Here is a 21,643-nt window from a genome sequence, read left to right as displayed (position 1 = left end):
GACCACTGCTTGGTCAAGGAGAATCATCACTAGTGCAACATGGGAGGTGGTGTTCAAACCTGCCATCTTTAAATCAGAATCAATAACGCTGAGCTTTAAAGCACTGACTCACTAACCAAAACCATCACTGTAACCAGACCTCAGGGCGTCCTCTCTGACGCGCTAGACTCTGTAGATAATCAGAGTGTGAAGTTATTAATTCCCAAAGGCTCTAAATTAGAACACTGAACTCATTCAACAGTGAAACCTGCCAGAGAACCAGGACTGAACCTTTGAGAACTCAGATCTCAAACAGAATTATCAATCACAGCTGAACAGAACATTGGTGTCTTCTAACAATACAGACTCACCTGTGTTTGTTATCAAGCCGTTTCTATGAGCAACCGACAACGTGCTCTGCTCAGTCCACAAGCAGACATGTTGCTGATCATTTTAACATTGAAAGCTGACTAACTCACTCTGTGGTCATCAGTGTGGGTCAGGAGGTGCAGAGAGCCAGCGTCATCAGTAACCTGCCCAGCCTCGTACGCCAGAATCCAGCTGAGACGTTTCGCCGGGTCGTACCAAAGGTCCGGGTACGTACACACTGCAAAAACTGAAATCTAAGTAAGAGGAAATATCTCAGATCAAGGGGATATCTGCTTATTTTTTGTCTGATAAGATTGTTCTTCTTAGTCAGCAGTTTTTATTTTAGACTGTTTCACTTGTTGGATGTAAAGATTTCACAGCTTTTGCCTTATTTCAAGAATTTTGGGAAAAATATTCGACATACAGAGAAAAATCTTTGTAGCTGTCTGAAGAAAAGTTCATTAATTTTTAGTGTGACTTTGCTGGTTTCTATAAATATAATGCCTATCATATCATTATGTCCAGATGATGGCTCTAGCATTTACTGATTATTAATTCAACAATATTTTTCAACATATTGAAAAAACAGGTCACGTGTATTTCATTAGAATCAAGAAAAATGCACTTGTTATTAGTTAGAATTCACTAATTTTCTTGTTGCATTGGCAGATAATTTAGCTATTTTAAGCAAAATAAATCAATTTTTGTACTTTTTGTTCTTGTTTTTAAGAGCTCTTACGTGTCCAGTTCTTGACTTATTTATTCAGCGGTTTGATGTCCAGCCACAGGCTCATGAAGTATTTTATCCTTGTCTGTCTGTCTGTCTGTCTGTCTGTCTGTCTGTCTGTCTGTCTGTCTCAGGAGGTCTTGAACTCAGCCGGAGCAGAAATCCAGCTCGCAGCAGCCGCCTCGTTTTTAACCATCCTGCAGGACGATATCATCCTGATCCACACCCACACCTTCTCCATCCTGAAGACTGTCCTGCTGCACCTGAACCACAGAGACACAGGTAACACCACCTGAACCTCAGAGACACAGAGACACAGGTAACACCACCTGAACCTCAGAGACACAGAGACACAGGTAACACCACCTGAACCTCAGAGACACAGAGACACAGGTAACACCACCTGAACCTCAGAGACACAGGTAACACCACCTTAACCTCAGAGACACAGGTAAAACCACCTGAACCTCAGAGACACAGGTAACACCACCTGAACCTCAGAGACACAGAGACACAGGTAACACCACCTGAACCACAGAGACACAGGTAACAGCACCTGAACCACAGAGACACAGGTAACACCACCTGAACCTCAGAGACACAGGTAACACCACCAGAACCTCAGAGACACAGGTAACACCACCTGAACCTCAGAGACACAGGTAACACCACCTGAACCTCAGAGACACAGAGACACAGGTACACCACCTGAACCTCAGAGACACAGAGACACAGGTAACACCACCTGAACCACAGGTAACACCACCTGAACCTCAGAGACACAGGTAACACCACCTGAACCTCAGACACACAGGTAACACCACCTGAACCACAGAGACACAGGTAACACCACCTGAACCTCAGAGACACAGGTAACACCACCTGAACCACAGGTAACACCACCTGAACCTCAGAGACACAGAGACACAGGTAACACCACCTGAACCACAGGTAACACCACCTGAACCTCAGAGACACAGGTAACACCACCTGAACCTCAGACACACAGGTAACACCACCTGAACCACAGAGACACAGGTAACACCACCTGAACCTCAGAGACACAGGTAACACCACCTGAACCACAGGTAACACCACCTGAACCTCAGAGACACAGGTAACACCACCTGAACCTCAGAGACCCAGAGACACAGGTAACACCACCTGAACCTCAGAGACCCAGAGACACAGGTAACACCACCTGAACCACAGGTAACACCACCTGAACCTCAGACACACAGGTAACACCACCTGAACCTCAGAGACCCAGAGACACAGGTAACACCACCGGAACCTCAGAGACCCAGAGACACAGGTAACACCACAGACCTTTCCCCCCGTCACCAATATTTAACATGATGTTTATTTGTTGTGTTTGTGATTGTTGTTTGTTTGTTGACAGTGGTCAGCAACGCCTGGTTGGAGACTCTGCTGTCGGCCATCAACGCTCTACCCAAGGAGACCATCAAACAGGAGGTACAGAGTTCTCCATTAGTACCTCTCTGTGACCAGAGGGGGCAGTACCAGAGGGGGCAGTACCTCTCTGTGACCCGAGGGGGCAGTACCTCTCTGTGAACAGAGGGGGCAGTACCTCTCTGTGACCAGAGGGGGCAGTACCTCTCTGTGAACAGAGGGGGCAGTACCTCTCTGTGACCAGAGGGGGCAGTACCAGAGGGGGCAGTACCTCTCTGTGACCAGAGGGGGCAGTACCTCTCTGTGAACAGAGGGGGCAGTACCTCTCTGTGAACAGAGGGGGTAGTACCTCTCTGTGACCAGAGGGGGCAGTACCTCTCTGTCACCAGAGGGGGCAGTACCTCACTGTGACCAGAGGGGGCAGTACCTTTCTGTAACCAGAGGGGGCAGTACCTCACTGTGACCAGAAAGGGCAGTACCTCTCTGTGACCAGAGGGGGCAGTACCTCTCTGTGAACAGAGGGGGCAGTACCTCTCTGTGACCAGAGGGGGCAGTACCTCTCTGTGAACAGAGGGGGCAGTACCTCTCTCTGACCAGAGGGGGCAGTACCAGAGGGGGCAGTACCTCTCTGTGACCAGAGGGGGCAGTACCTTTCTGTAACCAGAGGGGGCAGTACCTCACTGTGACCAGAGGGGGCAGTACCTCTCTGTGACCAGAGGGGGCAGTACCTTTCTGTAACCAGAGGGGGCAGTACCTCACTGTGACCAGAAAAGGCAGTACCTCTCTGTGACCAGAGGGCAGTACCTTTCTGTAACCAGAGGGGGCAGTACCTCTCTGTGACCAGAGGGGGCAGTACCAGAGGGGGCAGTACCTCTTTGTGACCAGAGGGGGCAGTACCAGAGGGGGCAGTACCTCTCTGTGACCAGAGGGGGCAGTACCAGAGGGGGCAGTACCTCTCTGTAACCAGAGGGGGCAGTACCTCTCTGTGACCAGAAGGGGCAGTACCAGAGGGGGCAGTACCTCTCTGTAACCAGAGGGGGCAGTACCTCTCTGTGACCAGAGGGGGCAGTACCAGAGGGGGCAGTACCTCTCTGTGACCAGAGGGGGCAGTACCAGAGGGGGCAGTACCTCTCTGTAACCAGAGGGGGCAGTACCAGAGGGGGCAGTACCTCTCTGTGACTAGAGGGGGCAGTACCAGAGGGGGCAGTACCTCTCTGTGACCAGAGGGGGCAGTACCTCTCTGTGACCAGAGGGGGCAGTACCAGAGGGGGCAGTACCTGTCTGTGACCAGAGGGGGCAGTACCAGAGGGGGCAGTACCTCTCTGTGACCAGAGGGGGCAGTACCAGAGGGGGCAGTACCTCTCTGCGTTTTGTTGCCTTGATGCCAGTGATTGGCTCCTGGTCTCTGATTATTGATCAGTACATTATGAGATGAGTCTGTCTCTTTCTCTCCAGGTGTGGAAGCCTCTGTAACAAGTCTACCTGTCTGTCTACCTGTCTGTCTACCTGTCTGGCTACCTGTCTGTCTCCTCAGGTGCTGAACCCTCTCCTCTACCAGTCTCAGCTGTCTCACTCTCTTCAGGCTCGTCTGGCCAGCTGTCGCATTCTGGGGAAAGTCGCCTGCAAGTTCGACTCTCACATGTGAGCTGCAACACAGTACTGCACTACTACTCAAAGTAATACTACAGTACTGCAGTACTACTCACAGCAATACTACAGTAATGCAGTACTACTCACAGTAATATTCACAGAACTGCAGTACTACTCAAAGTAATACTCACAGTACTGCATATCACTCACAGCAATACTACAGTACTGCAGTACTACTCACAGTAATACTACAGTACTGCATATCACTCACAGCAATACTACAGTACTGCAGTACTACTCAGTAATACCACAGTACTGCATATCACTCACAGCAATACTACAGTACTGCATATCACTCACAGCAATACTACAGTACTGCAGTACTACTCACAGTAATACTACAGTACTGCAGTACTACTCACAGTAATACTACAGTACTGCATATCACTCACAGCAATACTACAGTACTGCAGTACTACTCACAGTAATACTACAGTACTGCATATCACTCACAGCAATACTACAGTACTGCAGTACTACTCACAGTAATACTACAGTACTGCATGTCACTCACAGCAATACTACAGTACTGCAGTACTACTCACAGTAATACTCACAGTACTGCATATCACTCACAGCAATACTACAGTACTACATATCACTCACAGCAATACTACAGTACTGCAGTACTACTCACAGTAATACTACAGTACTGCAGTGCTACTCACATCAATACTACAGTACTGCAGTACTACTCACAGTAATACTACAGTACTGCAGTTCTTCTCACAGTACTACTTACAGTACTGCAGTACTACTCACTATACTACTGCAGTACTGTTTGTGAGTTTGTGTGTTTTTGATCGTTGTGATTGTGATTGTTGTGTTTGTGATTGTGATTGTTGTGTTTGTATTTGTTGTGATTGTTTGTGATTGTTGTGATTGTGACTGTTATTTGTGACTGTTGTTTGTGACTGTTGTGTTTGTATTTGTTGTGATTGTTTGTGATTGTTGTGATTGTGATTGTTGTGATTATGATTGTTGTGTTTGTGATTGTTGTGATTATTGTGATTTTTTTATTGTTGTGTTTGTGATTGTTGTGATTATTGTGATTTTTTTATTGTTGTGTTTGTGATTGTTGTAGTTGCTGTGATTGTGATTTTTGTGATTGTTGTGATCGTGATTGTTGTTTTTCTGATTGTTGTGATTGTGATTGTGATTGTTGTGATTGATATCTGTTGTGACTGTGATTGTTGTTCTTCTGTTTGTTGTGATTGTTGTGTTTGTGATTGTTGTGATTGATATTTGTTGTGATTGTTGTGTTTGTGATAGTTGTGTTTGTGATCTTTGTGATTGTTTGTTATTGTTGTGTTTGTTGAGATTGTTGTGTTTGTGATTCTTGTGATTTATGTGATTGTTTTTTGTCATTGTTTTTTGTGATTGTTGTGTTTGTTGTGATTGTTGTGATTGTTTTTTGTCAGTTTTTTGTCAGTTTTTTGTGATTGTTGTGTTTGTGATTATTTGTGATTGTTTGATTGTGACTGTTTTTGTGATTGTTGTGTTTGTATTTGTTGTGATTGTTGTGTTTGTGATTGTTGTGATTGTTGTGATTGTTGTGATTGTGATTTTTTTATTGTTGTGTTTGTGATTGTTGTAGTTGCTGTGATTGTGATTGTTGTGATTGTTGTGATTGTGACCGTTGTGATTGTGATTGTTGTGATTGTTGTGATTGTGACCGTTGTGATTGTGATTGTTGTGTTTGTCGTGATTGATATTTGTTGTGATTGTTGTTTTTCTGTTTGTTGTGATTGTTGTGATTGTGATTGATATTTGTTGTGATTGTTGTGTTTGTGATTGTTTGTTATTATTGTGTTTGTTGAGATTGTTGTGTTTGTTGAAATTGTGATTGTTTGTGATTGTTGTGATTGTGATTGTTTGTGATTGTTGTGATTGTTGTTTGTGATTGTGATTGTTGTGATTGTGTATGATTGTTGTGATTGTTGTTGTTTTTCTGACTGTTGTGTTTCCTGTGTGTCAGAGTGAAGAAGGAGCTGCTGCCGTTGGCTCGTTCTTTGTGTCAGGACGTGGAGTTGGAGGTCCGGGCCTGTATGTGCCGTCAGCTGGAGAGCATCGCCAGAGCCAGCGGGTAAACATCACAACAAACAAACAAACATCACCAAACACAACCAAACAAAAACAAACACAAACAAACATAAACAAACACAAACAAACAAACATCACCAAACACAAACAAACAAAACCAAACACAAACAAACACAAACAAACAAACATAAACAAACACAAACAAACAAACATCACCAAACACAAACAAACATCACCAAACACAACCAAACACAACCAAACACAACCAAACATAAACAAACACAAACAAACATAAACAAACACAAACAAACATCACCAAACACAAATAAACATCACCAAACATCACCAAACACAAACAAACACAAACAAACACAACCAAACACAAACAAACACAAACAAACACAAACAAACAAACATCACCAAACACACCCAGCCGTCCCAGTGTGGTGAGTCGGCGTCTCCTGTCTTCAGGGTGGACGACACCAGGACCGAGCTGCTTCCTGAACTGGTGGAACTGGCCGGAGACGAAGAGAGCAGCGTCCGCCTCGCCGCCTTCGACACCATCATCAACCTGATGGAGATGATGGACAGCGGTGAGTCAGACTCACACCACACAGACCAGATTTACTGCCGGTCGGAGTCAGAACACCCTCATTTTACCAGCAGAGTTCTGGTTCTAAAGACTCAGTTCAGCTTCATGTTTAGATCCGTTTATTCTCATTAAATCTCAGATTGATCTCTTTATGATGTGAACCAGCAGAATAACCAGATTATTGATCAGATTATTGATCAGATTATTGTCCTCTCTCAGACGACAGGCTCCACGTGGTGGTTCCTCTGGTGATGTCGGTGTGCGAGGTTTCGTCATCGCAGGTGGACGAAGCCGCCGCTGCGGCTTTGTCCTTCCAGTTTGGGAAGCTGTGCAGCGGCCTGACAGGTGAGACCACACAGAACCAGAACCAGAACCAGACCACACAGAACCAGACCACACAGAACCAGAACCAGACCAGCAGAACCAGACCACACAGAACCAGAACCAGACCACACAGAACCAGACCAGCAGAACCAGACCACACAGAACCAAACCACACAGAACCAGATCACACAAAGCTGCTACAGGAGGCAGTTCTGGTGTTGTGTTTCAGTTGTGTTGTTGTTGTGTGTGTGTGTGTGTGTGTGTGTTCAGGCGTCCTGTCTGAGGACCAGAGGACCAGGCTGCTTCAGGTGTTTCAGGTTTTGTGCGTCGTCGGTTTACACACTGAAGGAAACGACAACGAGGCGACAATAATCCGCTGCAACTGTTGCTACAACCTGCCGGTACACACACACACACACACACACACACACACACACACACAGCAGGGCTTCAGAGTTCACATCAATCTTCAGCCCTCTTCTTACTCTCTGTCTGTCTGTCTGTCTGTCTGTCTGTCTCTGTAGGCTATGGTGGTGTTTGCGGACTCGGCTCACTTCCTGTCAGAGATATACCCGTCTTTCTCGAGTCTTTGTTGCGACCCGGAGGTCAGCGTTCGTAGAAGTGCTGCAGCCAGTTTCCACCAGGTGAGACCTGTCTGTCTGTCTGTCTGTCTGTCTCTGACCTGTCTGTCTGTCTCTGACTGTCCTAATAATGCCAGAGGACGGTTATTAGGTTAAGTTTTTATAGTTAGGTTATTAAGTTACGTCATTAAGGTACATTGCATTTTTTTTTTTTTTTAAGATATTTTTTGGGCATTTTGTAGCTTTATTGACAGGAGAGATATTGAGAGTGAAAGGGGGAGACAGAGGGGAAGACATGCGGGAAAGGGCTCCGAGCCGGATTCGAACCCGGGCCGCCCGCTTACGAGGACTGGGCCTCTCTGGTATGCCCTCTACCAGGCGTGCCACCGGGAACGGCCCGGTACATTGCATTTTAATCATAAATCATGAAACTAGACTTGTGGTTCCAGGGAGAGTCGGGATGGACCCTCGGTCTGAAGGTCTGATCCAGCAGGACAGATGTCTCCATCCTCTGCGCCTCGTTCCCAACAACAAAAGATGTTTAAAGTTGTTTGACTGTAAATTTGCAGACTTTGAGGCTAAAATAAGTTTTCCTGTCAGGTGGTGAAGCTGCTGGGTTCAAACGTCCCGCTGGTCCACAAAGAGCTGCTGTCTCTGCTGCAGGACGACACTCTGGAGGTGAGTCCAAAAGAAACAAACAAACCAGCCAGGGACCATGAAGTCAAAAACAAACAAATCAGCCAGGGACCATGAAGGCAAAAACAAACAAACCAGCCAGGGACCATGAAGTCAAAAACAAACAAACAAGCCAGGGACCATGAAGTCAAAAACAAACAAACCAGCCAGGGACCATAAAGTCAAAAACAAACAAACCAGCCAGGGACCATGAAGTCTCAGCAGGACAAACTGATGATATCTTTAAGATCTGACGGAATAATTTGACACGATTCAGACCGGTGTCTGTTGTTGTTGTGATTGTTGCGTTTGTTTGTGATTATTTGTGATTGTTGTGGTTGTGATTGTGATTGTTGTGATTGTGATCGTTGTGGTTGTTGTGATTGTGATTGTTGTGTTTTTGATTGTTTGTGATTGTTGTGGTTGTGATTGTGATTATTGTGTTTGTTGTGATTGTTGTATTTGTTTTGTGTTTGTGATTGTTTGTGATTGTTGTATTTTATGATTGCTTGTGATTGTTGTGATTGTTTGTGATTGTTTGTGATCGTTTGTGATTGTTGTGTTTTACGATTGTTTGTGATTGTTGTGTTTTATGATTGCTTGTGATTGTTGTGATTGTTTGTGATTGTTTGTGATTGTTTGTGATTGTTGTATTTTATGATTGCTTGTGATTGTTTGTGATTGTTTGTGATCGTTTGTGATTGTTGTGTTTTACGATTGTTTGTGATTGTTGTGTTTTATGATTGTTTGTCATTGTTGTGATTGTGTTTGTTTGTGTTTGTTTGTGATTGTTGTGTTTTACGATTGTTTGTGATTGTGATTGTGATTGTTGTGATTGTTGTGATTGTTTGTGATTGTTGTGATTGTTTGTGATTGTTGTGTTTGTTGTGATTGTTGTGTTAGAGGCCCCAATGTCCACCCAGAACACTCACCAGCCACTTTATTAGGTACACACTTCACTCCAGGGATGACTGGAACACATTGACCTGCTGCCCCCCCGACCCAGCCAGAACAAGAGAAAGAAAAGTGATGGATGGAGGTTTCCCTGATGCTAGCATGTAGCTACATGTAGCGGTGTGAAGTAAACACTGCAGCAACATGTCTGGTGAAGAAAGTTACTCACATGGAATATGAACATGTGACACACCTGAATAGGTCTCCTTTAAGAGCCCAAAAACAAGCATTTGTACATGGTTTCATATACTGGTTTGTTCTAGCGAAGCTGCTGTTGTTGTTGTTGATGTTGTTTGTTGTCAAGGTGTTGGATGCACTGATGAATCACCTCGAAGAAACTCTAGAGGCCGTTTTCTCCAGAGGAGAGAACCTGGCTCTGGACAACAAGGTGAGAAAACACAATCACAACACAATCAACGAGTGCTCCTTCATCAAGAGGAGTGCTCCTTCATTAAGACGAGTGCTCCTTCATTAAGACGAGTGCTCCTTCATTTAGATGAGTGCTCCTTCGTTAAAACGAGTGCTCCTTCATTAAGACGAGTGCTCCTTCATCAAGACGAGTGCTCCTTCATCAAGACAAGTGCTCCTTCGTAACAACTCGTTCTACTTCGTAACAACTCGTGCTACTTCCTAACAACTTGCGATCCTTCATAACAACTCGCGCTCCCTCATAACAACTTGCACTCTTTCGTAACAACTTGCGCATTTTCCGAACAACTTGCACTCTTTTGTAACAACTTGCGCATTTTCCTAACAACTTGCGCTACTTCCTAACAACTTGTGATCCTTTGTAACAGCTAGCGCTCTTTTGTAACAATTTGCTCTCTTCCGTAACAACTGACGCTCCTTCGTAACAACTTGCGCATTTTCCTAACAACTTGCACTCTTTCGTAACAACTCGCGCTCCTTCGTAACAACTTGCACATTTTCCTAACAACTCACGCTCCTTCGTAACAAGTCACGCTCCTTCGTAACAACTTGCACATTTTCCTAACAACTCACGCTCCTTCGTAACAACTCGCGCTCCTTCGTAACAACTTGCACATTTTCCTAACAACTCACGCTCCTTCGTAACAAGTCACGCTCCTTTGTAACAACTTGCACTCTTTCGTAACAACTTGCGCATTTTTCTAACAACTTGCGCTACTTCCTAACAACTTGTGATCCTTTGTAACAGCTAACGCTCTTTTGTAACAATTTGCTCTCTTCCGTAACAACTGACGCTCCTTCGTAACAACTTGCGCATTTTCCTAACAACTTGCGCTCTTTCGTAACAACTCGCGCTCCTTCGTAACAACTTGCACATTTTCCTAACAACTCACGCTCCTTCGTAACTACTTGCACATTTTCCTAACAACTCGCGCTCCTTCGTAACAACTTGCACTCTTTCGTAACAACTTGCGCATTTTCCTAACAACTTGCACTGCTTCGCAACAACTTGCACTCTTTTGTAACAACTCACGCTCTTTCGTAACAACTTGCGCTTCTTTGTAACAACTCACGCTCCTTTCTAACAACTCGCGCTCTTTTGTAACACCATGCCCTCCTCATGACGAGGACAGTGCCATTTACATTGATCCTTTAACAGGACTTAGGACGAGTCAGTCGTGTTTCTTTATTTCTTCTGAGATCTTCTCTGTGGTTCCTTGTGGTTGTCTCTCCTCGTGGTGGTCACCAGGAGCTGCTGGCGGCGCTGCTCTTGGCGGAGCAGAAGGTTGGGAGTTCTCTGCGCTGGCGGCTGCACGAGAAGCTGCTGCAGCGCTACAGCTGCCTGGCGAGGCTGCTGCCAGGAGACGTGCTGCACCAGAGCTTCTGCCCCCGCATCTTCACCATCCTCACCACCAACGTCAGCCCACACCGACACTCCGCCCACCAAACTATACCTGCAGCGCGGCGGCAAACACCTGCTAACCTCCCTAAACCTGTTTCTGCTCCCTCCCTCCCTCCCTTCCTTCCTCCCTTCCTCCCTCCCTCCCTTCCTCCCTTCCTCCCTCCCTTCCTTCCTTCCTTCCTTCCTTCCTTCCTGTAGAAGGTGCTGCCGGTGCAGAAGGAGGCGTCCAGGACGTTCTGCATGTTTCTACGCTACAACCGCAAACAGGAGCAGCGCCAGGAGATGATGGAGCGCCTCATCCAAGGTCAGAATGCCGAGCCGATTCAGGGTGTCCTCTGACCTCTGTGACCTCTGACCTGTGACCTGTTTCAGATCTGGCTGAGGGGCGGAGCTACTGGAACCGTCTGAGGTTTCTTGACGTTTGTGAAATGGCGACGGAGATTTTCTCCAGAAAATATTTCAACAAACACTTCCTGATCCCGGCGCTGGAGCTGGTCCACGACGCCGTGGCCAATGTCAGGTACCTGCCCTTGTCTGTCTGTCTGACCACCTGTCTGTCTGTCTGTCTGACCACCTGTCTGTCTGACCACCTGTCTATCTGTCTGACCACCTGTCTGTCTGTCTGGCTGACTGACCACCTGTCTATCTGTCTGACCACCTGTCTGTCCATCTGACTGACCACCTGTCTGTTTGTCTGACTGACCACCTTTCTATCTGACTGACCACCTGTCTGTTTGTTTGTCTGACTGACCACCTTTCTATCTGACTGACCACCTGTCTGTTTGTCTGACTGACCACCTTTCTATCTGACTGACCACCTGTCTGTCTGTCAGGTATAAGCTGTGCCAGCTGTTGCCGCGGTTACGTTCGTCTCTGCGGTTGCCGGCGGACAAACAGCTGCTGCAGCAGCTCGACTTCTGTGTTCAGAAGCTGCTCTGCCGAGAGAAAGACAAGGACGTGGTGGCGACCATCCGCAAGGTAACACCTGTAACACCTGTAACACCTGTCTGTCTGACCACCTGTCTGTCTGACCAATCACATGAAGACACATTCACTGTTGTATGGCTGGCTCCGCCCCCGCTGCCAGGAAACTGTTACAGACACGAGCAGGCTAACTAGCCCGCTGCTTAACCATTCAAAGTTATTAGTTGTGACGTGACCAGTGGGACATAATGGTTTCACTGGTACGAGCCAATCAATAGCCACAGACGCTGTGTGGTCATATGAAGTGGGCGCGGCTTCATCAGAAAAGCTGCTTCTCTGTCAGATGTGAGAATAATAAAGAAACAATAATTGTGTTTTTCAGACAGTGTTGGAACTGGACAAACTGGACCTGACAGAACCTGTAAGTGTTAGTTTTCTGTTCTCGCTCCTCCAGACCGACCCGCCAGAGATCTGACACTTCAGTCCATTAATTAATCTGATTTAAAGGCTCCATTATGACTCTATTAAGAGGTTTCTAAATCACTATGTGGCTGTTTCCCAAAGTCAAGGATCCTTCCTTGGTAGGCTCCTTCCTTCAGAATCGGGTCCTCCAGAGCTGAGGCCAGAGAACTTCCTTTTCCTGGTGTAACCACTAATGGAACAGCCTTCAGTGTGTAAATTTAGCGGCGCAATTTTAAAATAATTTCACGACATGGATGTGTCTTTGGCATCAGCACTCTGAAACATATTTGTGGAAATGGAAGAAGATGCTTTAAGGTTGAATCTCCATGATTTAGCAAGTAAAAGCCACGTGGATTAAACCTGAATATTTCACTGATCCTGGCTGAATTTAGTTAGTGTCATTAAAGCTGTCATTAAAGCAGAACTCACCATGGAGATGTGTTTTGTGGTTTTTTATTACATTTTATTTTACAGTACAATAACAGTTATTTATAAATAACAATAACAGATAATAGCGGACTGTCAGTCTGTTAACACAATGAACATGTATATCTTTCGAATGGCACAGCTACGTATTAACTTTGCACATAGTTCATCATCTGATGCATTTATATGGATTAACAATTAACTTTGGCAACTGAGACGCATCAATTAACTTAACTGGCAATTAATCAAGATGATGTTTATTATCTTTAAGCTAAATATTCTGACATTTGTTTATGGATATGTTTTGCTTGACTTTGAAAACACATTTTGTAAGTTTTGTGATAACTAATATTCAGTGTAAAAAAACCCAACTCATATATCTAAATTCATATCGCGCCGCCGGCATCGCTGTTTCTTCGCTTGCCATTTTCAAATCTCCGTGCGCAAGGCATTATGGGTAGTCGGAGGATACACACATGCATCCTTGGAATTTGGGCAAAAGAAGGACTCTGTCCTCTGGAGGATCCTGGTCTCTGAAGGACTCTGTCCTCTGGAGGATCCTGGTCTCTGAGGGACTCTGTCCTCTGGAGGATCCTGGTCTCTGGAGGACTCTGTCCTCTGGAGGATCCTGGTCTCTGGAGGACTCTGTCCTCTGGAGGATCCTGGACTCTCTAGGACTCTGTCCTCTGGAGCATCCTGGACTCTGGAGGACTCTGTCCTTCCTGGACAGTCCTTCGGCGGATGTCGATGACGTAGTATCCTTCAAATCAGCCGTTTGAGGATCCTTCCTTGACTTTGGTACACAGCTTGTGTCTTCGTGCTCTTTCTGCAGCCAGTATGATGAGGGCTGTTGTTTTAATGTTGGAGCAGAAGGTCTGAAGGTGCTGCTGTGTGTTGTGTCTCAGTTCCATAAGAGGCAGGAGAGAGATCTGCTGGACCAGAAGAAGGAGAAGGAGGAGACTCTGCTGCTGGAGATGGTGAGTGGTGGTGAAGCAGCAGATCCTCTTCAGTCTCCTTTTTTCTTCCTGTTGTGGTTTTAATGATGTGTCTTCTGTGGTCAGGAGCAGCTGGAGCGCCAGCAGAACGACGGGAAGATAAACTCTGAGAAACACACAGAGAGGAAACGTGAGTAAACTTTTATTTCTGCATCAAAAGCTGCTAAAAACAAAGCTTGTAACGTACTGAGACAGAATTCAGTTTGTGTAGGTCAGAAGCAGATCCAGATTCTCTCAGGCTGCTTCGCACTGAAACCTCCTTCACACTCTTTCATTCGGCTCATTTTAGATGTGGCCTTTAGCAGAGTGTGAACTGAGCCGCATCACAGACGAGCAACATGTTTCACTTTGTGTTATAAGAATGGTGTAATAATAAAGGTAAAGTTAATAAAGTTAATGTGTGAACAGTCTCATTGTGTTTCTGTCAACAGGAAGAGACAGTAAGACGAGTCTGTCTGCAACCAAGTCCATGTCCGTGTCCTCGTCCGGAGCCACTCTGTCCTCGTCCGGTAAGAGACACGAACCATGTTTACGTTTCTGCTGAAAACAAGCACACATCAACATCAGTGAGCAGGAAGTGACCTCACAGATTCCATCATCTGACGATTCTATTTCCTGCAGGGAAGGAGACGAGGAGGGCCAAACTGTCTCGGAGTCGATCCCTCAGCAGCCAGCCGACCTCCTCCAAACCTGCCAACGACCGGCCGCTGTAAGACTCCGCCTCCTCTAGCTCCTCCTCTAGCTCCTTTAGCTCTTCCTCTAGCTCCTCCTCTAGCTCCTCCTCTAGCTCCTTTAGCTCTTCCTCTAGCTCCTCCTCTAGCTCCTTTAGCTCTTCCTCTAGCTCCTCCTCTAGATCCTTTAGCTCTTCCTCTAGCTCCTCCTCTAGATCCTCCTCTAGCTCTTCCTCTAGCTCCTCCTCTAGATCCTCCTCTAGCTCTTCCTCTAGCTCCTCCTCTAGATCCTCCTCTAGCTCCTTTAGCTCCTCCTTTAGATCCTCCTCTAACTCCTCCTTTAGCTCTTCCTCTAGCTCCTCCTCTAGATCCTCCTCTAGCTCCTTTAGCTCTTCCTCTAGCTCCTCCTCTAGCTCCTCCTCTAGCTCCTTTAGCTCTTCCTCTAGCTCCTCCTCTAGCTCTTCCTCTAGCTCCTCCTCTAGCTCCTTTAGCTCTTCCTCTAGCTCCTCCTCTAGCTCTTCCTCTAGCTCCTCCTCTATATCCTCCTCTTGCTCCTTTAGCTCCTCCTCTAGCTCCTCCTCTAGCTCCTTTAGCTCCTCCTTTAGATCCTCCTCTAACTCCTCCTTTAGCTCCTCCTCTAGCTCCTCCTTTAGCTCCTCCTCTAGATCCTCCTTTAGCTCCTCCTCTAGCTCGTCCTTTAGATCCTCCTCTAGCTCCTCCTCTAGATCCTCCTCTAGCTCCTCCTTTAGATCCTCCTCTAGCTCCTCCTCTAACTCCTCCTCTAGCTCCTTTAGCTCTTCCTCTAGCTCCTCCTCTAGCTCCTTTAGCTCTTCCTCTAGCTCCTCCTCTAGCTCCTTTAGCTCCTCCTCTAGATCCTCCTCTAGCTCCTCCTTTAGATCCTCCTCTAGCTCCTCCTCTAACTCCTCCTCTAGCTCCTTTAGCTCCTCCTCTAGCTCCTCCTCTAGCCCCTCCTCTAGCTCCTTTAGCTCCTCCTTTAGCTCCTCTTCTAGCTCCTCCTCCAGCTCCTCCTTTAGCTCCTCCTCTAGCTCCTCATCTAGCTCCTTTAGCCCCTCCTCTAGCCCCTCCTCTAGCTCCTTTAGCTCCTCCTCTAGCTCCTCCTCTAGATCCTCCTCTAGCTCCTCCTCTAACTCCTCCTCTAGCTCCTCCTTTAGATCCTCCTCTAGCTCCTCCTCTAGATCCTCCTTTAGATCCTCCTCTAGCTCCTTTAGCTCTTCCTCTAGCTCCTCCTCTAGATCCTCCTCTAGCTCCTTTAGCTCTTCCTCTAGCTCCTCCTCTAGCCCCTCCTCTAGCTCCTCCTCTAACTCCTTTAGCCCCTCCTCTAGCTCCTCCTCTAGCTCCTTTAGCTCTTCCTCTAGCCCCTCCTCTAGCTCCTCCTCTAGCTCCTTTAGCTCCTCCTCTAGCTCCTCCTCTAGATCCTCCTCTAGCTCCTCCTTTAGATCCTCCTCTAGCTCCTCCTCTAACTCCTCCTCTAGCTCCTTTAGCTCTTCCTCTAGCTCCTCCTCTAGCTCCTTTAGCTCTTCCTCTAGCTCCTCCTCTAGCTCCTTTAGCTCCTCCTCTAGATCCTCCTCTAGCTCCTCCTTTAGATCCTCCTCTAGCTCCTTTAGCTCCTCCTCTAGCTCCTCCTCTAGCCCCTCCTCTAGCTCCTTTAGCTCCTCCTTTAGCTCCTCTTCTAGCTCCTCCTCCAGCTCCTCCTTTAGCTCCTCCTCTAGCTCCTCCTCTAGCTCCTTTAGCCCCTCCTCTAGCTCCTTTAGCTCCTCCTCTAGCTCCTCCTCTAGATCCTCCTCTAGCTCCTCCTCTAACTCCTCCTCTAGCTCCTCCTCTAGCTCCTCCTTTAGCTCCTCCTCTAGCTCCTCCTCTAGCTCCTTTAGCCCCTCCTCTAGCTCCTTTAGCTCCACCTCTAGCTCCTCCTCTAGCTCCTCCTCTAACTCCTCCTTTAGCTCCTCCTCTAGATCCTCCTCTAGCTCCTCCTTTAGCTCCTCCTTTAGATCCTTCTTTAGATCCTCCTCTAACTCCTCCTTTAGATCCTCCGCTAGCTCCTCCTATTGATCCTCCTCTAGCTCCTCCTTTAGCTCCTCCTCTAGCTCCTTTAGCTCCTCCTTTAGCTCCTCCTCTAGCTCCTCCTCTAGCTCCTCCTTTAGCTCCTCCTCAAGATCCTCCTTTAGCTCCTCCTCTAGCTCATCCTTTAGATCCTCCTCTAGCTCCTCCTCTAGCCCCTCCTCTAGCTCCTCCTCTAGCTCGTCCTTTAGATCCTCCTCTAGCTCCTCCTCTAGATCCTCCTTTAGATCCTCCTCTAGCTCCTCCTTTAGCTCCTCCTCAAGCTCCTCCTCTAGCTCCTCCTTTAGCTCCTCCTCTAGCTCCTCCATTAGATCCTCCTTTAGCTCCTCCTCTAGCTCCTCCTTTAGATCCTCCTCTATCTCCTCCTTTAGATCCTCCTCTAGCTCCTCTTCTAGATCTTCCTTTAGATCCTCCTTTAGCTCCTCCTCAAGCTCCTCCTCTAGCTCCTCCTTTAGATCCTCCTTTAGCTCCTCCTCAAGCTCCTCCTCTAGCTCCTCCTTTAGATCCTCCTTTAGCTCCTCAGACAGCTGAGAGGTGAAACTCCTCGTCCTCTAGCTCCTCCTCTAGGTCCTCCTCTAGCTCCTCAGACAGCCGAGAGGAGAAACTCTGCTGGACTCACATTGTGTTTTGTGTTTCAGGAAGGTGAAGGAGCTCGGAGGTCTGTCTGGACCCGGGAAGTCCTCCATGTTGTCCAGCAAAGGTACACAAAGACTCTCCTCTCATTCATGTTGAATCACGTTGGAGGATTTTATATCTCATTAGAAACATAAAACCAGAACGGTGGTTCTGGTTGACCCGGTCCACGACTGCAGGACCACTACAGTCCGGCTCCATGTGACCCTCTTTATTCACACTTCTGTTTTACAGACGACTCCTTGAGGACCGCCCACTTCTCTATGGTGACCCAGTCCACCTCGTCCATGCCAGTCCTGATCCGCAGCAACACCTCCAGCCTCCTGGAGAGAGCCAGTACCCTGGATCACAGAACCAGTACCCTGGATCAGAGAGAACATAGAACCAGTAACATGGACCACAGGAACAATATGGTGGAGCAGAGAACTGGTACAGGGGACAACAGAACCAGTACCCTGGACCATAGAACCAGTACCTCTGACCAGAGAGACCACAGGATCAGTACCTTGGACCAGAGAGACCACAGAACCAGTACCTTGGACCAGAGAGACCATAGAACCAGTAGCTTGGACCAGAGAGACCACAGGACCAGTACCTTGGACCAGAGAGACCATAGAACCAGTACCTCTGACCAGAGGGACCACAGGAGCAGTACCTTGGACCAGAGAGACCACAGGACCAGTACCTTGGACCAGAGAGACCATAGAACCAGTACCTCTGACCAGAGAGACCACAGGACCGGTGCCTTGGACCAGCGCAGTAAAACGATTGACCGGGGATGCGGGGTGAAGGACAACCAGTCCAGAAAGCTGTCGATGTGAGTTCTCATTCTGGTTTTAGAATGCTCTGGTTTTTGAGCCAAGGGTGGAGCATAGCCTCATAGATCATTAGAATAAATAAATTAAATTACTAAAGACCCTTATGAAGCGGGAAAACGAACAACAGTGTACCTCGCCCGGCATGAGTAAACTGGGGCCCCCTTCTGGAGCCAGACCCGGGAGGGGAGCACGCAGGGGAGTGTCTGGTGGCCGGGTGTTCGTCCACGGGGCCTGGCTGGGCTCAGCCAAGGTGTGGGGATACTTACAAGCCCCCGGCTGAGTGCCAATGTGTTGGAGTTCTCCCAGAGGAACGACTGTTGTCTGTTCTTATGCTCCGAACAGCAGTTCAGAGTACCCGGCCTTCTTGGAGTCTCTGGGTGGTGTCCTGGAAGGGGAACCAACTGGGAACTCTATAGTTCTTCTGGGAGACTTCAACACTCACGCAGGCAACGATGATGGTACCTGGAGGAGGTGATTGGGAGGAACGGCCCGATCTGAACCAGAGTGGTGTTCTGTTATTGGACTTCTGTGCTAGTCACGGATTGTCCATGTTCAACATGTTCAAAGCCTCAATTGTTGACGCGTCTGGTAGGAGCTGTGGCCTGAAGGCCATCGGTGCCTGTCGTGGCAGCAACCCAAGAACCTGCTGGTGGACACCAGCGGTGAGGGAGGCCGTCAAGCTGAAGAAGGAGGCCTTTTGGTCTTGGCTGGCTGAGGGATCTCTGGAAGCAGCAGACAGGTACCGTTCGGTCAGAAGGGCTGCAGCTTCAGCTATCGCTGAAGCAAAAACTCGGGTATGGGAGGAATTCGGGGAGGCCATGGAGGAGGACTTTCGGTCGGCCTCAAAGAAGTTCTGGAAAACCGTCAGGCGACTCAGGAAGGGAAAGCAGGGCTTGGCCCAAGCTGTGTTAGGCGGGGGAGGAGACCTGTTGACCCGACCTGGGGATGTCCTCAGGCGGTGGAAAGAACACTTTGAGGAAATCCAGCCAACACGTCCCCTGTGGAGGAGGCAGAGTCTGAAGACTCAGGAGAAGACTCATCAGTATCCCTGGCAGAAGTCACAGAGGTAGTTAAAAAGCTACCCGCCGGCAAGGCGCCAGGGTTGGATGAGATTCTCCCTGAGATGCTGAAGGCTCTGGACACTGTTGGGCTGTCATGGTTGACACGCCTCTTCAGTGTCGCGTGGAGGTCTGTGACAGTGCCAGTGGAGTGGCAGACCGGGGTGGTGGTTCCCATTTTAAAAAGGGACCGGAGGGTGTGTTCCAATTACCGTGGAATCACACTTCTCAGCCTCCCCGGGAAAGTCTACTCCAGGGTGCTGGAAAGGAGGCTCTGGCCGATTGTGGAACCTCAGATTCAGGAGGAACAATGCGGCTTCCGTCCTGGCCGTGGAACAACGGACCAGCTCTTTACCCTCCGAGACTCCTGGAGGGGTCATGGGAGTTTGCTCATCCAGTCTACATGTGTTTTGTGGACTTGAAGAAGGCTTACAACCGTGTCCCTCGGGGGGTCTTGTGGGGGTACTGTGGGAATATGGGGTACCGGGCTCGTTGCTACGAGCTATCCGGTCCCTATATAACCAAAGTGAGGGCTGTGTCCGCATACTTGGCACAACGTCAAACACATTCCCGGTGGGTGTTGGCCTCCGTCAAGGTGCAGTCGGGGGGAGGAAGGGATCCGGTTTGGTGACCTTAGAATTACATCTCTGCTTTTTGCAGATGATGTGGTTCTTTTGGCTTCATCAGACCAGGACCTCCAGCACTCACTGGGGCGGTTTGCAGCCGAATGCGAAGCGGTTGGGGTGAGAGTCAGCACTTCCAAGTCTGAGGCCATGGTTCTCTGGGTGAAAACGGTGGACTGTCCCCTCTGGGTGGAGAGAGGTACTGCCCCCTCTGGGTGGAGAGAGGTACTGCCCCCTCTGGGTGGAGAGAGGTACTGCCTCCTCTGGGTGGAGACAGGTACTGCCCCCTCTGGGTGGAGACAGGTACTGCCCCCTCTGGGTGGAGAGAGGTACTGCCTCCTCTGGGTGGAGAGAGGTACTGCCCCCTCTGGGTGGAGAGAGGTACTGCCCCCTCTGGGTGGAGAGAGGTACTGCCTCCTCTGGGTGGAGAGAGGTACTGCCCCCTCTGGGTGGAGAGAGGTGCTGCCTCCTCTGGGTGGAGAGAGGTACTGCCCCCTCTGGGTGGAGACAGGTACTGCCCCCTCTGGGTGGAGACAGGTACTGCCCCCTCTGGGTGGAGAGAGGTACTGCCTTCTCTGGGTGGAGACAGGTACTGCCCCCTCTGGGTGGAGACAGGTGCTGCCTCAAGAGAAGGAGTTCCAGTATCTGGGGGTCTTGTTCAGCAGTGAGGGTAGAACGGAGCGTGAGATGGACAGGCGGTTTGGTGCGGCGTCAGCAGTGATGCGGGCGTTGTACCGGACCGTCGTGGTGAAGAAGGAGCTGAGTCTGAAGGCAAAGCTCTCGATTTACCGGTCCATCTATGTTCCAACCCTCACATTCACCTGTTTCACCTATTTCACCTGTTTTCACTTGTTTTGACCTGTTTACCTGTTTTGACTTGTTTTGACCTGTTTGACCTGTTTTGACCTGTTTCACCTATTTCACCTGTTTTCACTTGTTTTGACCTGTTTGACCTGTTTTGACCTGTTTCACCTATTTCACCTGTTTTCACTTGTTTTGACCTGTTTGACCTGTTTTGACCTGTTTCACCTATTTCACCTGTTTTCACTTGTTTTCACCTGTTTCACCTATTTCACCTGTTTTCACTTGTTTTCACCTGTTTGACCTGTTTTGACTTGTTTCACCTATTTCACCTGTTTTCACTTGTTTTGACCTGTTTCACCTGTTTTACCTGTTTTTTATTTTATCTTTTATTTTTCAGAAACAGGAAGTCGAACTCTTTCAGCGTCCAGTCGGGACGCGACTGAAGAAGATGATGTCATTGTTCCTCCAGCTGGCCATCAACCAATCAGCAGTCAGGGTTCACGAGTTAAAACTAGTTTAATAAAGGCTTCAGAACATTACCCAGAATGCAACAGGACCAAATCACTCAAGGCGCACTGTGTATTCTAATGATCTCATCCTGTCACCTGATTGGTTCAGTAAAATCCGCTGATACAAACTGTTGCTGTGTTCTCATTGGTTCTCCTGCAGACGTGTGATTGGTTGGGTGAAGTGACATCACAGGGTGTTTTGGTTTGTTCCAGTTCAAGATCTCACCAAAAATAAATTCAGAAAAAAAAACATTTCACAAGTATGAGAATCATTTAATTTCTTGTTTTTATTAGTTTTAGTTTAGTTATTAGTTTTATTTTTAGTTTAGTTTTTACTAGTTGTAGTTTAGTTTTTATTAGTTTGTTTAGTTTTGACTAGTTTTAGTTTTGTTTTTATTTGTTTTGATTTAGTTTTTACTAGTTTTAGTTTAGTTTTTATTAGTTTTAATTTAGTTTTTAGTTTTTATTCGTTTTTTTATTTAGTTTTTAGTAGTTTGTTTAGTTTT

The 21,643-nt window shown here is 47.6% G+C and overlaps 1 protein-coding gene across 3 annotated transcripts in view; it reads left to right on the top strand.

Moving 5' to 3' along the window:
* ppp4r4 (protein phosphatase 4, regulatory subunit 4) overlaps positions 1–21,455 on the top strand; it is a 27,855-nt gene extending 6,400 nt beyond the window's left edge. Inside the window, exons 3-25 of one of the 3 annotated variants that reach the window (XM_059356090.1) lie at positions 473–575; positions 1,210–1,357; positions 2,478–2,551; positions 4,023–4,129; positions 6,117–6,224; positions 6,653–6,774; positions 6,993–7,118; positions 7,368–7,498; positions 7,622–7,741; positions 8,279–8,356; positions 9,612–9,695; positions 10,986–11,153; positions 11,337–11,442; positions 11,511–11,658; positions 11,972–12,116; positions 12,445–12,483; positions 13,856–13,927; positions 14,018–14,075; positions 14,377–14,454; positions 14,567–14,654; positions 17,331–17,392; positions 17,560–18,142; positions 21,026–21,455. In XM_059356090.1, the coding sequence (XP_059212073.1) occupies positions 473–575; positions 1,210–1,357; positions 2,478–2,551; positions 4,023–4,129; positions 6,117–6,224; positions 6,653–6,774; positions 6,993–7,118; positions 7,368–7,498; positions 7,622–7,741; positions 8,279–8,356; positions 9,612–9,695; positions 10,986–11,153; positions 11,337–11,442; positions 11,511–11,658; positions 11,972–12,116; positions 12,445–12,483; positions 13,856–13,927; positions 14,018–14,075; positions 14,377–14,454; positions 14,567–14,654; positions 17,331–17,392; positions 17,560–18,142; positions 21,026–21,071 (2,794 nt within the window). In that variant the 3' untranslated portion in view covers positions 21,072–21,455. Of the gene's footprint in view, positions 1–472; positions 576–1,209; positions 1,358–2,477; positions 2,552–4,022; positions 4,130–6,116; positions 6,225–6,652; positions 6,775–6,992; positions 7,119–7,367; positions 7,499–7,621; positions 7,742–8,278; positions 8,357–9,611; positions 9,696–10,985; positions 11,154–11,336; positions 11,443–11,510; positions 11,659–11,971; positions 12,117–12,444; positions 12,484–13,855; positions 13,928–14,011; positions 14,076–14,376; positions 14,455–14,566; positions 14,655–17,330; positions 17,393–17,559; positions 18,143–21,025 lie in introns of all 3 variants that reach the window. The other 2 variants (XM_059356089.1, XM_059356091.1) reach the window with 2 other exon arrangements.
* Positions 21,456–21,643: the final 188 nt, after the last annotated feature.

The sequence above is a fragment of the Centropristis striata genome, chromosome 18, assembly GCF_030273125.1.
Source record: "Centropristis striata isolate RG_2023a ecotype Rhode Island chromosome 18, C.striata_1.0, whole genome shotgun sequence".
NCBI lineage: Eukaryota > Metazoa > Chordata > Actinopteri > Perciformes > Serranidae > Centropristis > Centropristis striata.
Note: the sequence above shows the minus strand (reverse complement) of the source record. Positions and strands in the feature narration are given on the sequence as shown.